Consider the following 22,398-nt stretch of genomic DNA (forward strand, 5'->3'; position numbering starts at 1 on the left):
AAATCACATCAATTCCTGGTGATGTGCTTGAGCGAGCAATGCGGAACCTCAAGGACCGACCCCAAGAATGCGTCGCTCGAGAAGGAAGGCATTTGATGGATGTAATTTTTAAAAACTAACTTAACTAATTTTTTGTCAATAAACTTCCATTGCAACTACACGTTTTGCACTTTATTTCAATCCAATACCTTTAAAATTGACAGTTTGACAAGTATTTTAAAACCACCCGATCCATCTGCGCCACCCTGTATATATTAATTTGAGGTTATCTTGTATCACAATAATTATGTTACACATATTATCCAACCCCATACTAAGTCTTGTAGGCTGTTCTGTTTATTTATTATATAAACAATCGCTGTAATGTGTTTAAGAGTGATAGTGGAACATTACATTTTGTACCTATATTGTTAACGTTATAAGTAGTTTACATTGTTATTATTTTGTATTAAATCAGTTTAACAAATTTATTTCATTGCGATAGATAGATAGATCGATAGAGGGATAGATAGAAGGATGAATAGATAGTTAGATGGGTGGATAGATAAATGGATAGATTATCTCTGAATAATATAGTTAACGTAGCCGTTATTGTAGGCTACAGAATATCTTCTTCAAGTTTGTTTAGGAGTTTTTGATTTATTATCCTGGTTTTCGTCCAAGTACACATCATACAGATATTAGTAACATTGAATATTTATTTAAACATAATTGTAAATTAATTTGTTTGGACCGTTGGAAGCAAAATGAATAAAATAAATAAATAAATACAGTTAATACTAGGTAGTAAACGCATCGTTTATTTAAGTATGCGTCCTTACTTCAGGAATAGACTGGGTTTACATTTTGGATAGTTAACTTATTCAAAATATAATGTCAATCTACGTTTTTACATGTTTACAGAGCTTCTTTGAAGACTGTGTTATAAACAATATGGTCATATACGTTGTTTTAATGGCTTTGCTGTTATACAGACATAGTTTTCACTGAAAAATTGCACCCAGCAAAGCCACAAACAACTTGTGTAAAAAGAAATATTTTTTTTAAAGAAAAGAAACAATCATATTCTTTTAAAATGACTTGACTTTTATGAACACCTATTAATGTCCTTGCCGTACCAGATTAATTCAGCCTTAGAGGGGTTTCCTTTGCCAATCATCGTAAAGTTAAGTCTATGTTTCCTACAAAATAGTAGTACTTTGGCTAACATACTTGTTCATTGTTTGTGGGAATCTTCATATAATATGTGTTCTTCATTATATAGGTTAATAACGATAGTAATTTAAAATAGAAATCTCTATTTCTTCCACTTGGTGTCGTTCTATGACTTTCCTATGTTTCCATTTTTAACACCCGGTTCTTTCAATGATTGCTCAAGAAATACAGAAGTAGGCCTACTATATCAATTCATTTTTCTTATTTTTTATGTTTTGAATTACTAAATTACACTCTTTTACTCTTTTGGAATTATTTCACTAAATATAAAACTGAAATTATTTTAGTTGAATAAATGGATGGTTTATTTTATATCACATTTGCTACACGATTCATATTGGCCTATAAACAGTTTTTGAAATATCTAAGACATACTATTACTATAGTTCATACTATTTGTTCCTTTATTTGTTAAGTTTGGTGTAATATTTTAATTGGAACATTGATTATTAAATGGGTAACTGATGAAGCCCTCTACTCCATAAATTTCGGAACCCATTTGTATTTCATTATTCATGAATATAATTATTTAATTTATCAACTTTCACTATACCATTTTCCAAAAAGCTTTATGTTCGCTTTGAAGCCTGCTGTTTACTGATGAACATTAGGTCATCAGTAGGTACTTTTTATGATAAACCTTAATTATTGTAATATTCAATGATTACCTTAAAGCAGTTATTTACAACATTTTTACAATATAAATTCTGCTCAACACTAACTCTAAACGGATTACATTTAACGGAAGAACTAGGGATATTCAAATGAAAATCAAACAATATAGTATATTTCATTACTAGGACCGAAAGCGGCATTTTCCGACGCGCGCTCAAGTTTCATGTGTGAGGCAAAGCCGAACACAGGAAAACCAAATTTCACGTGCGAGGCAAAGCCGAGCAGGTGAGAGTTATTTTCACGTACGAGGCGAAGCCGAGGACGGGAATAATGGAGCAAGTGTCGGAAAAAAGCTTTTGGTACGAGTTATGAACGATACTTTTCATCACGACGCAAAAATACACACATTCAGAATAACATATCGCAGTAGGATTAAAATAGTTTTAGACCACTCTTTATCATTGAAAATAACACTTCACAACTTACGTGTATGGTTTCATAATTGTAGATTATTTAGATAAATAATGTATTAATAAATACTTCGTCACGTTAATTAACTTAACATTTTGTGATTTGTACCAGTGTCTAAGCTTTCTGTATTCCTCTTCTTATCCTTCCTGTGATTTATACGGTGAAATATGATAAGTTAAGCTGTTTTCATCAAATCTTCAGTAATGTTAGACATACTTTGAGCAATTCCAAACATGCATTATGTTAAAACACAACAAAACAAGCCGTTTCTGTAGATTTAGATTGAGCAACAATAAAAACAGCTGTTTCAAATCATTAAATTAAACCGTAACAAAACACTAGCGCGCGTAGTGAATAAATGGAGAACTAATCGAGAGCGAGGGAAAGTAAATTTAGAGCGAGGGAAAATCAGCTGATCGATTTTCCCTCGCCCTAAATTAGAGCTTGGGAAACAGCTACTTTCATTGATGTCAGCTGTTATCGAAAATAGTTACTTTCGTAACGGAGTGATGAAAATTAATTTTCCAAATAAAATGAGAATTTTTTTTGCGACCAGGGTGATCGAAAAAACTAAGTACTAAAATTGAATTTTAATGACTAGGGAAATACCTGGGACTTTTGTGCCCAAACAAAATGAATACTTTGTGCGAAAAGAGAAATTTACATTTTATAATATCCACCAAAGCAATCTGTAACGAGTCGCCGTTAGTTACCTTATCACGTCTTGTTTTTGTGTCTCTTAAATCACGTTTTCGGTAAATTACCACATTGTATCCGTGATCGCAAGAGATGATAACAAACAGCGTTGCCGTAATCGTGGGAGATGACGACAAATTTGCTGTGATCGTTTGGGATAACTGCGATGTTCTTGCGATCGCAGGATATACCTGTTGCCTTCCTTAGTGACTTAATAAAAGGCCAAGCAATATGGAATAAACGTTTACGAAATTAACGCTGAGCTTGATTCCCTCATGGACAAAGCTTCTAAATAATTTTATAACCCAAGCTGATTGGTTTTTTTTAAAACGATACAAGCAGTGCAAATTCTAACAAACTTTGTTTTTGAGAGGAGTCGCAAGCAGCGAATTTCGGCTTGGTTATATAAATTTGACATACTTTTGATTACTGCTCATAGGCCTAATAACTAAGCTAAACAAGTTTGTATACAATAATTACGCTATAAGAATGGAATGGTTATTTGTTCACGTCACTTTTCTTCGTTCTTTTTCAACGTAATTTAATATGACCGCGAAAAGAAGTTAATGTATTTCATTTTTGTTCATTCAAACATAATATGCATTATTGTTCATTCGGTAACAAATTATGAACAGTTATTACTGGCAAAGGTAGACAAAATACCTGTTGTAAAATTTAATTCGGGACCACGTAAGTTTGCATATGGTGCCAGCCAATCACAAGACAAGGCTAGAGCGACTTTGCCACATCGCCCGTTGACAACACTAATTAAAATACAGGGTGGCTGAAAAGTAACTTGCACCCCCACTTAACTTTTCAACCATTTGAGATATTTGAAATCAGTTTGCGGCAACCTTCTTAGATATGAGGGGCTACAATAATTATGGTCAATTTTGAAAATTTTGCCCTTAGGGGTAGCGGAGGTAAGGGGTAGCTCAAAATGTTCAAATGACAAGTATAGTCGAGTTTGGTATCATTTTACAGATCTTGACACAACATGAACATTGACATAAAGAAAACTAAAATCGGCCCACTAATAACAAAATGGCGCCCTAAAACGTTTCAAATCCAAATAACCATGAGGGTGGCAAAACAATTAACTTGCACCCTCTTTAATTTTTTAACTATTTGAGATATTTAAAATCGGTTTACGGCAACTTCTTTGGAAATGAAGGGTTACAAAAAGTATGGTCAGTTTTGAAAATTTTGCCCTTAGGGGTAGCGGGGGTAGGGGGTAGCTCAAAATTTTTAAATAGCAACTATAGTCGAGTTTGGTATCATTTTGTAGGTCTTGACGAAACATAACAATTAACATAAAGAGAATAGAAATCGGATCATTGATAACAAAATGGCAGCTCAAAATTACTTTAAATAACCATTGTCTCAATCATTTTTAGCTGCCATTTTGTAATTAATGGTCCAATTTCTATTTCCTTTATGTTAATTGTTATGTTTCGTCAAGACCTACAAAATGATACCAAACTCGACTATAGCTGCCGTTTGAAAATTTTGAGCTACCCCCTACCCCCGCTACCCCTAAGAACAAAATTTTCCAAACTGACCATAATTTTTGCAACCCTTCATTTCCAAAGAAGGTGCCGCAAACTGATTTCAATTATCTCAAATAGTTAAAAAGTTAAAGAGGGTGCAAGTTAATTTTTTTGTCACCCTCATGGTTTAAGCGAATTTCCCATATAGGGAATAAGCTATTACCGTAGTACTCATGGTAAGACCTGGACGCGGGACCGATTTTTTTTTCATTTTGAGGTCCCTAGAGGCCAAAAACACCATCCGTTCAAATTCATATATATATATATATATTTATATATATATATATATATATATATATATATGTGTCCGTCAGCACGATAACTCGAGCAAAAATGATCCGATTTTGATTAAATTTGGTACAAACGTGTAAACCTACGTTTATTCGAACGAGTTCGCGATCCAGCATGATCGGACCATGGGAACGGGTGTTTACGGGGGGTTTTATGGGGTAAAAATAGGTTTTTCCCATTTTTGACCCAAAAAACATAAAATTTAGCAATTTATTTTCAAACCATTTTGTAGAGCTTAAAAAAACAAATAATTTAGTATATTGAAGCGTTGTTATGCGCCTAATGGTTACGGAGAAAATTCAAAAAAATTGTAAATTTAAAATTCCCATGTTATTCTTATGGAGAATAAGTAAACTGCTGTAGTTTGCTTGTTTATGAACATATTTTGATCAAATTTGGAAAATTTTTTTATTTCTTACTAACTATTAACATTTTACAAAAAAAAAAAACAGTTTTACCCTCCCTGATGCAGCAAACCTAAGTACTTGTTAAACTAATTCTATTTAAATCGGGAATAAATGTTATATTTTTAAGTAGACATTTCAGTGTAAATCCAATCAGTCAAATAGAAATTCGCTTAGTCTGCAGGTTTGCTGCGGCGGGGGTATTTTGGATTTGAAACGTTTTAGGGCGCCATTTTGTTATTAGTGAGCCGATTTTGGTTTTCTTTATGTCAATGTTCATGTTTCGTCAAGACCTGTAACATGATACCAAACTCGACTATACTTGTCATTTGAAAATTTTGAGCTACCTCCTACCCCCGCTTGACCATAATTATTGTAGCCCCTTATATCTAAGAAGGTTGCCAGAAACCGATTTCAAAAATCTCAAATGGTTGAAAAGTTAAGTGGGGGTGCAAGTTACTTTTCAGCCACCCTGTATACTAAGCAATATTATCAAATCAGCTGGTATTATTAGATTTGGCAACACCGCACGGTTCTCATTGGTCCATTCAAAACCATATGGTAAATAGGCTCCTCCCTCAACTGCAAACTTACGTGGTCCCGAATGTAGGTATCTGGTACAAAGTAGTTCACAGTTTGTCAAAGTTTTAACCTTTGTGAATATAAGCTAACCCATGAACAGTTAGTACTTGGGAAGGTTAAGAAATTATTAATGAATAACGTACAAAGAAGTCTGTTAGGCCTCTCGCACGTTACTCTGAATGGCCTTAATTTGCAGTTTCTTAGAATATCCTTTTACAACAAGCAATTCATTAGGTGTCGGGTAACTTGCTTCAGTTCACATTCGTGTGATTCCTCTCTAATATACAACATAACTATTGTTTTGATTTTAGTTGGTAATCATAATAGACAAGCTCCTCGGTTAAATGGGGGGGGTACAATTCCAGGGGGTACAATTCCGGGCCGTACATCTTCTTCTGCAGTGACCAGGGGGTAAAATTCCAGGGGGGTACAATTCCGGTCCTATAAGAAGGGCTAGACTGACGGGGGGTACAATTCCAGGGGGGTACAATTCCACCCCGTACACTGGTCAAATAAAAGTGAGTTCTAACTGAGGGGGTACAATTCCAGGGGGGTACAATTCCGGTCCGTACAGTTTTTTAGATGCCAGTGGATTTAATCAAACCACTCGTGCATAACAATATCAAAGTTTTATGAGGGGGGTACAATTCCAGCCCGTACACGCCGTTTTGGTAGAGAAAATGAGACGTCATCGTGACGTCACAAACCAGCAGGGGGTACAATTCCAGGGGGGTACAATTCCGCCACCCCAGTTTGACCACCTTTTAACTAATTTTTGCGCAACGAAAATGCAAAAAAAACACATTTTACTCCTTAACATTTTATAACACAATACATTGAATGTTTTTTCAATTTTAAGAACTAGTTTCAACAATTTAGAACGTTTAAATCTTTTGGTTTCAGTAATAATTTTCATACTGTTATGGTGAATTGGCTAGCTCAATTTAAGCACTATTAATGTATAATATAGTCTACATTGATGTGAAGAATTTATACTTGGAAAATCTACTACATTTTTGATAATAATTAATATCTAAAGAAGGGTGTGCCAGATAGTTTTCAACGTTACTATTATCACTAGTTTAATAACATTTCTGCCAAGTATAATTAACATTTACGATTTAAGGTTATGCAGAACGATTTATCTAACTATGTACCTAATACATTATGACCCACTCCGCTAGAATAGACTTTCCATTCGATTTAGTTAATTTAATGCCCTTTCAATCATTAGGTTTAAACTTAACAGAATTGATTTGATTGGACTTAGATAAAAAAAATAATTTTGAAAATCTGAAAGGTTTTGTAAAATCTGTCTTAGGTCAAAGACGTGTGATGTTTTGCCAAGCAAAAAGATCAAGCAAGCAATAAACGAAATGTGTGATATACATCTCATTAATGAATCAATTCAAGTCCCGCTGATAGCGATGTTGAGTAACGGTTTGGCGGGAAAAAGCGGCGTTTTCACACGGGTGGCGGGAAACATAACCCCACTTCCGTTATGCGCAGGCAACGATGTAAAGAACTACAGTACGTTGTCGTCCAGTGGCGCAATGAAATTTGTCTAGACCCTCATCAAAAAAATTCATTTGTGGGACATAGGGTTGGACCATAGATTAAAAACTCCTTTAATCTATGGTTGGACATAATCCAGAACAGACATAGAGCAAACACACAGATTATACAGGGTGAATAAAAAGTCAAGACCCCCCCATCTAATATTTTTCCAAGTAAATATACAGAGATATCCTTTTGGGGGTCGTGCAATCTTAGCAGGAAGTTTCTTTTTATGATTTTGAAATTGTTGAGTGTCCCCCCAAAAGGGGGGATTTGGGGGGTAACTCAAATATTTTAAATGTAAACCCCCTTCAAGTGACACCTCATTTTAAAGTGTTTACAAAAACTTAAAGAATAGTGAAAACTAGAGGTCGCTATCTCTTCTCTGACCAAAATGGTAGCCCGTCAAATGTTGTGGAAAATCAATGGTAAAATTGGTTCGTAATTTTAATATTGGCTACCATTTTGGATAGAGAAGAGATAGCGAACTCTGGTTTTCACCATTCTTTATGTTTTCGTAAACACTTCAAAATGAGGTGTCACTAAATGGGGGTTTACGTTTAAAATATTTGAGTGTCCCCCCAAAAGGGGGGATTGGGTGGGCAACTAAAAACTTTTTAATGTAAAACCCCATCAAGTGACACCTCATTTTGAAGTGTTTACAAAAACTTAAAGAATGGTGAAAACCAGAGTTCGCTATCTCTTCTCTATCCAAAATGGTAGCCAATATTACAATTACGAACAAATTTTACCATTGATTTTCCACAACATTTGACGGGCTACCATTTTGGTCAGAGAAGAGATAGCGACCTCTAGTTTTCACTATTCTTTAAGTTTCAGTAAACACTTTAAAATAAGGTGTCACTTGAAGGGGGTTTACATTTAAATTATTTGAGTTACCCCCCAAATCCCCCCTTTTGGGGGGACACTCAAAAATTTCAAAATCATAAAAAGAAACTTCCTGCTAAGATTGCACGACCCCCAAAAGGATATCTCTGTATATTTACTTGGAAAAATATTAGATGGGGGGGTCTTGACTTTTTATTCACCCTGTATGCAGAATAAAGCTTTGGTCCAATTCTATATAGGCCTATATATGAATACTAATTTGAGGAACTAATAATTATTTTCCATTTGTGAAATTGTTGTGTGCTTCACTCACTTTTATTTTGTCTGGTGATATTGATGATTCGTCAGATACAACGTTTTATAGTGATAGTGCATATAAACTCTTTATTCTGTGCTATAAGCTATGACGTACGTGTTTAGAAGAGGCGCCAACATGAAGGGTCAATTACCCAGATTGCCCTGTATAGCGTAGGCTGTATCACCAATTGTCTGCCAATTCATACTCATTGACCATGCATCTGTCTAGCATACGTCATAGTGTCTCATTATTTAAATAAATGGACGCCCTATTTATCAGTTAGGCTAGGTTAACAATGGCTTGCATTCATCTTGTGGTTCAATACCGAGTTTCAAAACAACGAGTTTCGGTTTACGTATCACCTCTCTAGGATCTTATCAGCTATTATTAAACCATAATTTGCAAAGAGTGCCGTATTGCAGGCTGGGGCTGAAAACCTAAAATACTTTCGGCCCTAGAGTTTTAACTGAAATAATGTATTTGGTTTCTACATTGGTTTTATTCTTAGCAAATGTTTGTTGTCTTTATTATCTACATCTTAGCATTTTTCGATGCGCAGCAACTATAACCTCAAAAGTAAATTTATTGTACTATTGATGTTTCGAGTAGCAGTATGTTCTGGCCTCTGGTATACTGGCAGATATTTAGAGGTTTTTGTTTTCGGGGGTAAATTCTTTTGAAATGTGTTAATATTTCAGTGATGTAAAAAAAATAGCTTTCGTACTTTTAATGGAAGTTTTTTCAAGTCCTCGATGAAAACGACAGTAGTACCGTAATTGCCGTTGACATTTTGCTCTAAGCAACGAGCGTATAGTTATACTGTAGCTAAAGATAATTATTTACAATTTTTGGAATTGGATTGCTCTCATCAATGAGTTGATTCATACACAACACTTTTACTACAAACAAATTCATTCCGTAATTGACTCAATTGTTTTGATTGAAAATAAAATTTGGTTGTGTATTCTATTTTTGCTATTAATTTATGAGCTACGCCAAACGATAATTTTGTGCACCACAGATAGCCCTGCCATTGATCGCTCAATAGTCTGGATTATTTATATACTTTTTACTTGGATAGGGTCTACTTGGTTTACGTCGTGCCGTAAAACTCTCTTTGTGCTCAACTCAATGTAGTTATTTTTTGTGTGGGTAATACAGTATACATCCAAATAGACTACAATGTAGGAAGGTTGCGGCAAGTCTTCTACAGTAAAATGTGATGCGCCTCACGATCACGCAATCATGTCATAAATGATCGTTGCGGCTGTAGGCCAAGTTAACTTGCTGTTTATAATGTTGAATTTTATTTTGTAGACAGTTACGTTTTCTTTCCACGAATTCTTATTCCTTTTTGATAAGGGAGTTTTTGAAAAACATTACATCTGTTAGTATTCTATCTCCGAATTATTTTAGTAGTCAAGATAGTCAAGGGAAAAACATATAACATTTGTCTTACTTTAAAAGGTGATAATTTATCGAACAACTGTCATTAAAACTGGTTGTGCTAAACTATAGTTCTCTTAGTTGGAGCATAGTTCTCTAGTTCACAGTTCTAATAGTGTTTGCATATTTTATTAATGAGAAATTTTACTTTTTGTATTGACGTTGTTATGTAGGTACTCTTGTATGAAGCCGCATAAAACGTGTTCATATATTCTTGATACGTACCGGTACTGACAATGTTAACATAGTGTTGTTATTTAAAGACAAATCAGGTAATTTTGATTTCTGTAAAAATTGTCACTTTCACGCAGAAAAATGTAAACACCGAAGACTGTTTTCATTGAGCTTAATTGGTTAAATACTGTATGGTAAATCTGCCTCCGTTCGACGACGACGAGGATGACAAATGTTGCGAACCCTCGTCAAATCCATAATTCTTTGAGTATGAACTGGACAGTGTTGTCGAAGCAGATTCAAAGGAATTGAACACGTATACATGTTTAAACCTTTTGGGGGGTCTGAGAAACCTCACTCGCGTATTGGGTGCCTACATTTCTAGTCTTCATCTCTGTATGCTTCTCTTTCTACATAATGCACCAGTTGTGTGGTACGTGTTTGGGAATCAGTGGACTCTTTCGAACACTCTTAAATTATGAATACCGTGTTCCAACTCCGCCGCGTATGTTTTGACGAGGGGTCTGTGTCTGGTGTGTGGTTGTAACACCGTGTTTAACTCCGCCACGTATGTTTTGACGAGGGGTCTGTGTCTGGTATGTGGTTGTAATACCGTGTCCAACTCCGCACCGTATGTTTTGACGAGGAGTCTGTGTCTCGTATGTGGTTGTAGTACCGTGTTCCAACTCCGCCACGTATGTTTTGACGAGGGGTCTGTGTCTGGTATGTGGTTGTAATACCGTGTCCAACTCCGCACCGTATGTTTTGACGAGGGGTCTGTGTCTAGTATGTGGTTGTAATACCGTGTTCCAACTCCGCCGCGTATGTTTTGACGAGGGGTCTGTGTCTGGTGTGTGGTTGTAACACCGTGTTTAACTCCGCCACGTATGTTTTGACGAGGGGTCTGTGTCTGGTATGTGGTTGTAATACCGTGTTCCAACTCCGCCGCGTATGTTTTGACGAGGGGTCTGTGTCTGGTATGTGGTTGTAACACCGTGTTTAACTCCGCACCGTATGTTTTGACGAGGGGTCTGTGTCTGGTATGTGGTTGTAATACCGTGTTCCAACTCCGCCGCGTATGTTTTGACGAGGGGTCTGTGTCTGGTGTGTGGTTGTAACACCGTGTTTAACTCCGCCGCGTATGTTTTGACGAGGGGTCTGTGTCTGGTATGTGGTTGTAATACCGTGTTCCAACTCCGCCGCGTATGTTTTGACGAGGGGTCTGTGTCTGGTATGTGGTTGTAACACCGTGTTTAACTCCGCACCGTATGTTTTGACGAGGGGTCTGTGTCTGGTATGTGGTTGTAATACCGTGTTCCAACTCCGCCGCGTATGTTTTGACGAGGGGTCTGTGTCTGGTGTGTGGTTGTAACACCGTGTTTAACTCCGCCACGTATGTTTTGACGAGGGGTCTGTGTCTGGTATGTGGTTGTAACACCGTGTTTAACTCCGCCACGTATGTTTTGACGAGGGGTCTGTGTCTGGTATGTGGTTGTAATACCGTGTTCCAACTCCGCCGCGTATGTTTTGACGAGGGGTCTGTGTCTGGTGTGTGGTTGTAACACCGTGTTTAACTCCGCCACGTATGTTTTGACGAGGGGTCTGTGTCTGGTATGTGGTTGTAACACCGTGTTTAACTCCGCCACGTATGTTTTGACGAGGGGTCTGTGCCTGTTATGTGGTTGTAATACCGTGTCCAACTCCGCCGCGTATGTTTTGACGAGGGGTCTGTGTCTGGTATGTGGTTGTAATACCGTGTTCCAACTCCGCCGCGTATGTTTTGACGAGGGGTCTGTGTCTGGTGTGTGGTTGTAACACCGTGTTTAACTCCGCCACGTATGTTTTGACGAGGGGTCTGTGTCTGGTATGTGGTTGTAATACCGTGTCCAACTCCGCACCGTATGTTTTGACGAGGAGTCTGTGTCTCGTATGTGGTTGTAGTACCGTGTTCCAACTCCGCCACGTATGTTTTGACGAGGGGTCTGTGTCTGGTATGTGGTTGTAATACCGTGTCCAACTCCGCACCGTATGTTTTGACGAGGAGTCTGTGTCTCGTATGTGGTTGTAGTACCGTGTTCCAACTCCGCCACGTATGTTTTGACGGGGGGTCTGTGTCTGGTGTGTGGTTGTGTGGTGTAGTGCCGCAGCCGGGTTACAACCGCCGGATATGGCCAAGGATTACGTCTCACACACCTGTCGCGCCCGTGTCGTGCCTCCGCTCTGTGTAGACAATTAAACTAACTAGAAACTACGAGACTTGCGTGATACACTACCTCGGAGTTGTCTTCATTGGCTGCAGTTGCACACACACCGTGTCATACATTTGGTATTTTAATTGTCGCATTGCGCTTTGTGCAAACCCTTGAAGTTGAAATGGTGACGGATGGTCTTGAACGCGTGCTTTCATTTTCTCAACTGTATTCTCAACTCTTACTGGATTGTTTCCGCTTGAAGTGAGAATTGTAAACGGAATGTGAGGGAGGGACCTGAACAATCTTTGCCTGGTTCACTAATCATGGATGTTCACACAAATCAACGATTACTATACTACACCACAGACAAATTAAGTCATTTCACACGTGGGTGTAAATATTAAGTTTGCTTAACGAATTTTCTATCTGCTTCCACATAAGTGTCATTCCATACAACCGGTTGCCTGTATAGTACCGTAGTTTGCGTTATGAAATTATTGTAGAACAGTAGTTGTTGCTGGGTTTGTTTTAAATGATTACTGGATATGTTGTACGGCACTCAATATATTTTATTAATACCCTCGTCAAAAATATTTTCCAAATGACTGTTCTGGTGTAGTTAGCACATCACCGGTGTTGATGGGGTAATAATGTGTTATTATTCAATAACTCTTATTTCAGTAACAACTATTTGTCCATGTATTATATCTAAAATTCCTGGTCTTGTCACAACTCAGGTGCTGTAGTGTACACACGTCTACTTATCACCTTAACTTGTGTACCTATCTAGAATGTCGGTAATTTTTTTCGTGGTTTTAAGCTTTCAACGGGATCTAAATAGTTAGGCTAACTGTAATAAAGGCAAAGTTTCTAGCTGCCGAATCCGGTAGCCGAATACTGCTGCAAATTTATGAATGTTTTAGTGCATGATTTTGTGATTTTGCTTTTTCAGAGTACAGCCGACGAATTTGACATCTACGAAAACAGCTATTCTATCTTTGTTAAGAGTTTGTGCCGAAAACGTTTCCGCCACCTAGGATAACCCATCCGAATGGTGTCCATAATTTTGTGAACCTGTAATGCCGAGAATGTATTGATGTGATAGAGTACCCATACATTGTCGGGAATTCGGTAGCGTTTGTTCAGTTGTTTATTCAATACTCACGTCCATGTTTACTCGTGGCATTGTTATGGCGGGAACAAGTGCCAATTGAGTGTTACATGAAGTTGTTTGAACATTCGCGTTCAAAACTTGGCAATTGTGTTTGTGGATGTGACGCCGTGTTTTGCAATCTGGTCTCGTATCAGAAAACAGTACCATCGTTAAAAGAATTAAATGTCTTTCAGTAAATTCACTTATTGACTTTCTTTTTTCCAAAATGTTTATAAAAACCTAATGGATTTGTATGGTTTATTTCCCAAAAAATAATGTCTGGGAAACGAATGTATCCAGTTAATATTTTAAAGTTTTGAGATTAAGTGTATTACTAAAAGTTTATCTATATACAGCAGATCTATGGAATAATAATTATTCTCTTAAGCGTTCTCTTCCCGTTGCGAAACACGGGTATGGTGGATACTACAAATAAATTCTTATTGGCATTACTACTTACGAGCTAAATTAATAATTCACAACCTTTTATAGTATAGATTGTTTCTTTAATAATTCAAAAGACTATTGATAAGGCACAACAATATTTCGAAGGTTTATAACAGCTGATGTTAGTGTTGCTGAGTGAAGATGGAAGGATTAGTGATTTAATTTAAAGAAGATTGACCTAAAAATTTGTTCATTAAAATTTAATAATTAGTAGTTTTGAAACTTCAAGATTAAAATTTAAGAATGTAAAAAAAAGAAAAAAATATGTGTAAATAATGGAGATGAATGTAAATCATATATGTGAAAATTGTATTTGAAAATTAGGTACGTTTTTCCATTGATAAAACATACTCCATTAGGTTTTTCTCATATCAGCCTACACAAGATTTAAAATGAATAAAAATAAAAATGGCGGTTTCCACTACTAACCAGATTTAAAAGCCAAAAACGTTTCTATAAAGACCACAAAGGTTGAATTTTGTTTCTAAAAAGGGTTGGCGGATGTGTAACTATTTTATACAACAGATGTAAAAATGTTAATCTTTCTATTTCGTATCCTCTTCCCATTGCAAAGCACGGAAACAGCTAGTCTCAAATAAAAATTAAAAATTATTTCTACCTCATGATTATAATTATCTACTAACCTACTGGCAAAGCCAACCGAGTTAAGCAAAATAATTGACACAGCAGCTTAAACCACCGGACACTTTTATATACTGTACTTCTGGTTGAAATTAGTTACACAATAAAATCACAGTATTTTATGCCCATACAATAACCAACTGAGGTAAAGTCAAGGCTGCATTAAGAATGAAATGAGTACAAAGGTAGTTCGTATTATACACAAATTATATGTTTGTCCTTCAGTGGCGGATTAACGGTACATGTAGTTTTATATGTAGACTTAATAGCCTTGATTTATATCACGATTGTGTTCTTTATTACAATTTTTGCAACATTAAAATTTTAGAATGAAGTTTCCTTCTGTTTAATAACCGATACTAATGGAGATAATAGGATTCAGCGCTATTACAATTTTTATTTTTATTTTTTACATTTTAATTGCTCTTTCTATGAACTGTTCACTGTTCATATTCTGTGCAGTGAACAGATCTCCATTGTTCATAATACAGAAACTAAACAGTGATATTGTTAACAAAGTACTCTATATCTGAATACTAACAAGCGAGATAAAAAATATGAATACACTTCTTAGATGCCTTTGTATTCCATGCAAGAGGTGTTTCAATGTTGCACACTTTTATACTGAAGAAATATTTTCAGGTTTATGTTTTATATTGTTAATTATGTTCATCCACCCAAATCTAGTGTTCTAAAATTTTTGTTTTGTAGAATCTTGTATGTACCCTTTAATTCAAAGTTATTGTGGTGCCTTTTAAACTTATGAAATATAGAGGGGATCACATTTCAGCTAAAAATAAATCAGGAGTACAGAAAGGCGTTTGTTTGGAAACGCTTTATTACTGTAAATGTACAATAAATGTCCACAATGTAACTCCTTTTCTAAACAATAAATGTGGGAGAATACAGTAATCAGAGTGTACAAATCACAATTTATTATAGGCTTAAGAAGAATTGATAAAAAAATACCATTCTTGTAGAATTGCTTCGATGAAGATACTCTAACTGTGCTACAGTATTCGATTATGATGAAGGATCAACAGTTGATCCAATATTTTGAAATCTTGCAAATCATGCAAATTTTCTAGATTCGAACGATTGAATAGTTGTGTAAAGTTACACAGGAGAACTAGATCATTGGGGTAAATACAGTAGTCACACGTCAGACATAAAACCTCAAACAACATTGCTTTTCAGGGACTCCTCAGAATATATTTGGTTATTGCTGGTTGTATTAAAGTAGGCTGATTTCTGTTGCAGATGGATACTCGTCGCCGGTGGTGGCGGCCCCGCAGAACTCCGGGTTCGCCAACGACCTCCGACTGGTCTCCTTGGAGAAACAGCTCAACATCGAGCTTAAGGTAATAAACATAAAATATATACTACAGGTTATAGTATGGGATATATTTGCTATTCATCAGTGTAATTATAATGCATGTTTGTTTCTATGTATACTCTGAAAATATCTTAGGAATACATGGTGCCACAAAATAATATGGAAGTCTCTCCACCACTTAAAATTCTAGCTACTTCTTTATTATAATTTAGGATGATGCAATTAAATCCCTTATGTCCCAACTACCTGCTTTTCAACACTATCCCTCGCACAACACTTCCCAAGGATACATTGAACACTATAGTAATCCAATACACACTTACGCGAGCTGTTCAATGTGCATTGACAATTTAGACCACAAGAACTCTTAAGGAACGTATATTTGCGATGCACGTGCACAATTACTATTTCCTAATATGGAACTAATGACAAAGACTGCTATCCAGCAAGGTCGACACTTATGCTTTGCTTCTGCTTTGGCGAAGACCAATTGTTGTGAGGAAAGAGAATTACGTGAACTATTACAGTATCACTAAACAACAGCTATGTTCCGTTGATTCCACCACACTGGTGTAATTTACTCGAGATTTATTTTTTGTGACTATTTATCGACAGGTCCTAAAATTGTCCAATACCGAATGTACGACGAAACGAAAGTATTGCATACAACGTAAGTTGAATTAAAATCTCAGACGTGATAAATAATAGACCACGTATGTTTTTGCTTTCAGAGACTAAGGTAAAATTTTGAATTTTTTATGTTCCGGACATATTAATCATTGCCGGTAAACGATTTTAAATGCTAGAATTTTTAGGGACGGCAACAAACCGGTCGATGTTATTAGGTTGACTTAGGTTTCTAAAGTAGCAGTTATAAAGTAGCCTAGTTCTAAAGTAGTTGAGTAGGTTTCATGTAGCATTTATGAGCCAGTTGTAGTCAAGTTTTAACTCAAGGATATCATAGTTGAGTTTGAATACAGTAGTGTGCTGCTGAAGTTCTATTTTTTAACTGTTTTACTGTAGTTGATATGGGCGAGAGAAATGCTCTAGTATAAAGAAAGTTTCCTAAAATTATGGACGTCAGTAAATAAGAAAGCAGGCACAGCAGTATTTTAAAGTAACACACTGTCAATAGTCCAATTAAGCTAAGTCCTTTTTCATGTAAAACTGGTAAAACCTGGCTACAATTCTGCACATGAAAATGAAATGTCTACTGCACGGTATTGTATCCAAAGTAAAAGGTCTCCTGTTTTATAACTATTTTCAATGGACTTCCCTTTTCCAACTAGCTGTCAATAAGTCTTCGTTTTCTTGGCTCATTTTGCACACGTTTGCAAGTTTTGCCAAACAAACGGTGTAAATTAGCAACGATATTTTGAACATCTAAAATGGAGAAGGTTTACTTGGAATCAAAAGAACCCGTTTTACTCTTTCATTGTGCTTAAAGAGGCTTTCTATCTGTTCATTAGGCTTTTGTGTTGGCTTGCGTCGTCGGTGCAAAACATACTATAGTATCACGTGAGGATTTGATGGACCGTTTTTGAAATTAATTAAACTAATGATTGATATGATTCGTAACAGATCGCCACGGTTTGCAAAAAAATTACGTCTGTAAATATTAATCAACCGTGTTAAAAATTGGATCGTTTGTAATGTGCGTTAGACTATTTAGCTGACCTTGACAATTATTCAGAACCGTAAAAAAATTGAGCTGTTATGTTAAAAATTTCCTTAAAATTTATTTTCCCCACAGAAATGTTTGTAATCTAAAAGATTATTGTCGTGGTTGAAACCGGGCCTTGTTGTTGAAGTTATCAACGATGTATTATAACCCGCGGCAGTATGGGGCGCCATCCTAAACAACAACACGATTTCCTATGCTATTCCAAGCTTTAGTAAAGTGGCTTGGTTTAATATAACCAACAAAGTTATTTTCTTGTAAACTGGTGGTATAATTGCCATTCAAGACTTGTGTAATTAATTGATTTGTCCTTGAAAGCCTTGGTTCCGATAGCATATTATGATTTAAATTTCAGTGAGAAATTTTGAACTGAGAGCCACAAATTATTCGGGTAAGGTGGGAGGTATTGCATTTTGAGGTCAGTTTACAACTACAGCTGATGACTTGTCTATGCTTGGTGCTCGTGTGCGAGTCACCCTTTGCCGTGGTTCAGACGTGGAAGTACAGATTACTGTAATCAAAGACACTTCGTCACTCACTAGCATAGTTTGATGTTATTGCTTCGCCGTTCGACGAGCCTCCAACTCAGCGGCTATCAACCTATCGTTGTATCTGTATTCAATACGCAATTCTAATTAGTCTTGGGACATTATGTTTCTGGCTTTAACGTACATTGACAAACAAAGATTTTATAACAGTCCTTTGTTTGGTAGAGGTAATATTATTAGTTGTCTTCAATGCATTTTGGATTGTCGTCCAAAAAGCTATTCACCCTGCAATTAAAAACACTTCCGCAGGCATTCGTATCCTGAGGTATATATATGCTCAAAATTAGCAAATCACCAATTTTGCTTTTAGCAGTTTGACAACATTATAACCGGGTGGTTAGGAGCTTTTGGTCCATTAATCTAGAAAAAGAAAATAGTAGGTGTTTTTGACAAAAGAACTTTTTCTTTATATACATAATTATTTTTTTTACGATTTTAATGTATGTGTGCACGGATGGTACGACCGAGGCATCACAGGGCGGCTACCCGGTGGGTGACCGGTACGCGGGCGGCGGAATGGCGGGAACTACGACCGGAAGTGGAAGTGTGGAAGGTAGAACGTGCGGTTCCGGTGACAGGTGCTGCTACTGGCGGCGCTCCCAGCATTTTACTTTTCCTCCCCCTCCCCCTGCCTTGCTCTTGCTACAGCTGAGCTGATGACAAATAACTTGTGATAGGTTACCCTGCGTTCCTTCTCACTTGTTCTTATTGAAATACATAAACATTTAACTGAAAAATAAAACTTAAAATTTGTGTGTTTGTCAAAATAATAGGCTTGTTTGTGGGGATTTATTCGTTGTATTGTGCTTTCATAGAAATTGCAACAATATTCAATTATTATTATGAGAGGAAAAGTTTTTCATACTCAAATGTAACAATTTTGCTTTATTTACACGCAATACAGAAGAACGAGGAATCAAAATCTGAATATTGTATTGCTGCGATACATCAGTTTAGACCCGCCTTTTAGGTACTTTTTTGACTTCACCTTATACCACTGTACTATCATTATATTGGATAAAAACCCATACATAATATTATGTATTGGTACCACTAATCTTGGCCCTGCTGTGTAATACAAAATATACTTTGATTCATTTGCATTTTCTAAACAATACAGCAAGACTTAAATTAATTCCTTGTATAACAAATACTTGTTACCCAATACCTACTGGGTATTGAAAGGCATTACTATAACCTGTTTTACTTTTGCGGCATTGAAAAAAACCCTAAAGGTTTTTAATGTAAATTGTGGTTCTAAATTATAAAAAAATATAAATGAAATAAAAAAAGTTGATTTATTTAGGCAAAGTAAGGGCTACGTGGCACTTTTTTACACTTAATTTAATTTGGAAGGAATTTTGAAAAACGACTCCTTTTTTAAAAATGGTTGTTGTTTGTCAAATTATATAACATTTATTTTTTTTTCAAGAAAAAATTTTCATACATAGGCCTATTTTATACCCTTGCCCCTAATGATGTGTGAAAATTGCACTCATGTGTAAATTACTTACAACTTTCCTGACTGTTCAGTGTAACTATGTAATTGCATTGACCCTGGATCTGACTGACAAGGATTCTGAAGAACAAGGATATTGGAGGTTTAAGCAAAATACATTTGGAAAACACACTTAGAAAACATTACTGTACCAATCTTTTTGGCTTCATTTATTCTACTGTGCTTCATAATATGATGTTTTTAGTTTTAACTGGGTTTAATCCACCATCTTCCCAATTATTCAAGATCAGGATTGAGGATTTTCTCAGATCAATTGGTATTTTTTAAATTCATGTATGAATAAAAATAACAGTTAAGCTGAGTGGTTATTGTTCTCGCCTAGTTGTCTGTCTAAGTTGCCTACCATGGCAGATTGCTGGTTAATTCTGAGAAGTCTATAGCTTTTGGCCGGTTTGAAACTGGGTCCAGAAGTCAATAGATCTCAGAGATCAATTTCGGAGTAAATATCAAGCCTAAACAGATTATCTAATTTAATTTCACCCTGCATTTTCATCTACAATCACATTCACCATAAAATATTCAACTTTGTGTGTGACACAGAGATAAGGAGTGATTGTAATCTGTTACCATGATTTGAAAGGTAAATATATCTAATGTGCTCGTAAAAATTATTTGTTCAATTCTAATTCTTTTTTTTAATAACTTCTAAATTTCTTGTTGTTTTCCTAAATTTTTAACTGATTAAACTTACACTGTCCAGTTACTGACAGACTAAAACTTTTGCAATCAAGAATATATTACTGGAAAGATATCAATGATTTAAACATTCAAGTGAATACAAAGCTGTTTAATGACATTTCCTATTGAGAGATACTGTGGTGACAAAGGTTCTCAGGCAAAGGAAAGAGGGAAGGAGGTGCTGTGACAGAGTTTATCTGCTGTCAAGCTGCCAGTTGACAACTTTCAGGTGAAATGTTTACAAGAACAGCTGTTAACTGACTGTCAGATCTCACACGGATACTGCTACAGAAATACAACACCCACCCCCTCTTCTCTCCCCCCTGCTCCTCTCCTCGCTAAAACACCTGGTGCATTTTGAGTTTTTGTTTTGAAGAATGCAAATAACATCGTAATTGTTGTCTATCATATGTTAGTATCGTGAGATGATAACACATTGTATAAGACTATGTGTGGTTCAAATACCATGAGAATAGGGGGTGAGCTGGTGTAGTAGAGTGCAGGATTCGGTCCTCGAGGTCTCAGGTTCGAATCCTGCCAAGACCAATTTGATTTTGGATTAGATTGTTGGTCATATGATACGAGTCTAATAACTCTTTGACTAACTAACAGGGCTGACGATAGGTTTTAAATTTTGCAGTCTTGGTAACAAGAATGTTACGTTATTAATTTAACCGTGTTGGTATTTGTGTTTCAGGTTAAGCAAGGAGCAGAGAACATGATACAGAGTTTGACCAGTGGACATACTCGGGACAAGAAGCTGCTGGCAGAGGCACAACAGATGTTGGCTGACTCTAGGGCCAAGATAGAGTACCTGCGCATGAGGATCATGAAGGTAACTTCTTACAGTTTTCATATAAAGAGATTTAAGATAGTCGTAGTGAACAATGTAAAACTAATCTTCATGGGTAGGCTTCCACGTTCATTGATCGTGGATTCGAGGTCTTTGAGAGTCGACGAAGAAAAAAAAACAAAAAATTTCTATTAACTGACATTTTTGTACGAGATCAACGAGTTGAATTCTCCACAGTTTTCGTAACAATTGCTTGCCTGTGCTTCACGAAGGAAAGTCTCTGCACTCTGCACTCTACATCTAGACCAAAACGTCGATTGATGAAAATGTCTAGTTGTTTTTGACACGGTCGACCCAAAGACCATAAATCTACAATGTAAAATTCTCTTAATCTTTTCTTGCTATCTACATATGATAAAATCTTGATTATCCGACCTACACAGGCCGCGACAAAGTCCTATAGCACAGAAATTTACTGCCGCTAACTGCAAGAAAAATCCATGTGGCCCTAATGTTTGCATCACTAAAATGCTATTTTAATCCATTCATTCATTCAAACCTAACCTAACCTGATCTGACCCAACCTAATACTGCCATTGTATTCATAGTAAACGTTTCTCTGTTTTTAAACCTTTAATATTTTGCATTAAAACCACTATTTCTGTTTTGAGGCCATTATTTTAAGTAACATAAAAAAATAATTGACAAATTAAACTTAAAGCAAAATATGAATTGTAGCACAGAGTTATGCAGGTGGATTAGACTAAGTGTGTGTATGGAGTGTGTTAAAACAATCAAATAACACAGTTAAATGCAAGTTCCCTCCTCAGTGTTAAATTTCTAATGAATCACAATTTTTACAGGTTAAACAGAATCGAACACAGAAGTCGCAAGATCATTCCTCTAATGGTGACCTCTCCCATAAGGGTAAGTCGATAAATTGCATTTTTAGAGTTCTTTTATCTAGGCTTATTATTTTCCTGATTTAATTCCATTATTACAGATTGCCTAACAATATATGGATTCAGTATTAGACTTAATTACAATTCTTTACCTTAAAATTAACATGAAAGTCTTTCTAACATTTTTTCTTCAACCGCCTGAATATAGTAAGGACCAGGTAAAAATATTACAGTATTTGAAATGTTAATTTTGTTAACCCATTTTTCATTTAAAAAAGCTATGCTGTTAAATTTTTCCAAAGCATAATCTGGCCAGGGTTATGTTGGTTATTTATAATGAGATTAGTTATAGTTAAGGG

At 36.0% G+C, this 22,398-nt stretch overlaps 1 protein-coding gene across 1 annotated transcript in view; it reads left to right on the top strand.

Moving 5' to 3' along the window:
* Window positions 1-22,398, top strand: part of LOC129005517 (serine/threonine-protein kinase N-like) — a 102,731-nt gene that overhangs the window by 48,268 nt on the left and 32,065 nt on the right. Inside the window, exons 3-5 of the mRNA XM_054434427.1 lie at window positions 15,843-15,943; window positions 21,042-21,179; window positions 22,001-22,064. Of these exons, the coding sequence (XP_054290402.1) occupies window positions 15,843-15,943; window positions 21,042-21,179; window positions 22,001-22,064 (303 nt within the window). The remainder of the gene's footprint in view (window positions 1-15,842; window positions 15,944-21,041; window positions 21,180-22,000; window positions 22,065-22,398) is intronic.

This window comes from Macrosteles quadrilineatus, unplaced genomic scaffold (genome assembly GCF_028750875.1).
Source record: "Macrosteles quadrilineatus isolate MER2022 unplaced genomic scaffold, UCM_ALF_1.0 Scaffold_22__1_contigs__length_1958994, whole genome shotgun sequence".
In the NCBI taxonomy this organism is placed as follows: Eukaryota; Metazoa; Arthropoda; class Insecta; order Hemiptera; family Cicadellidae; genus Macrosteles; species Macrosteles quadrilineatus.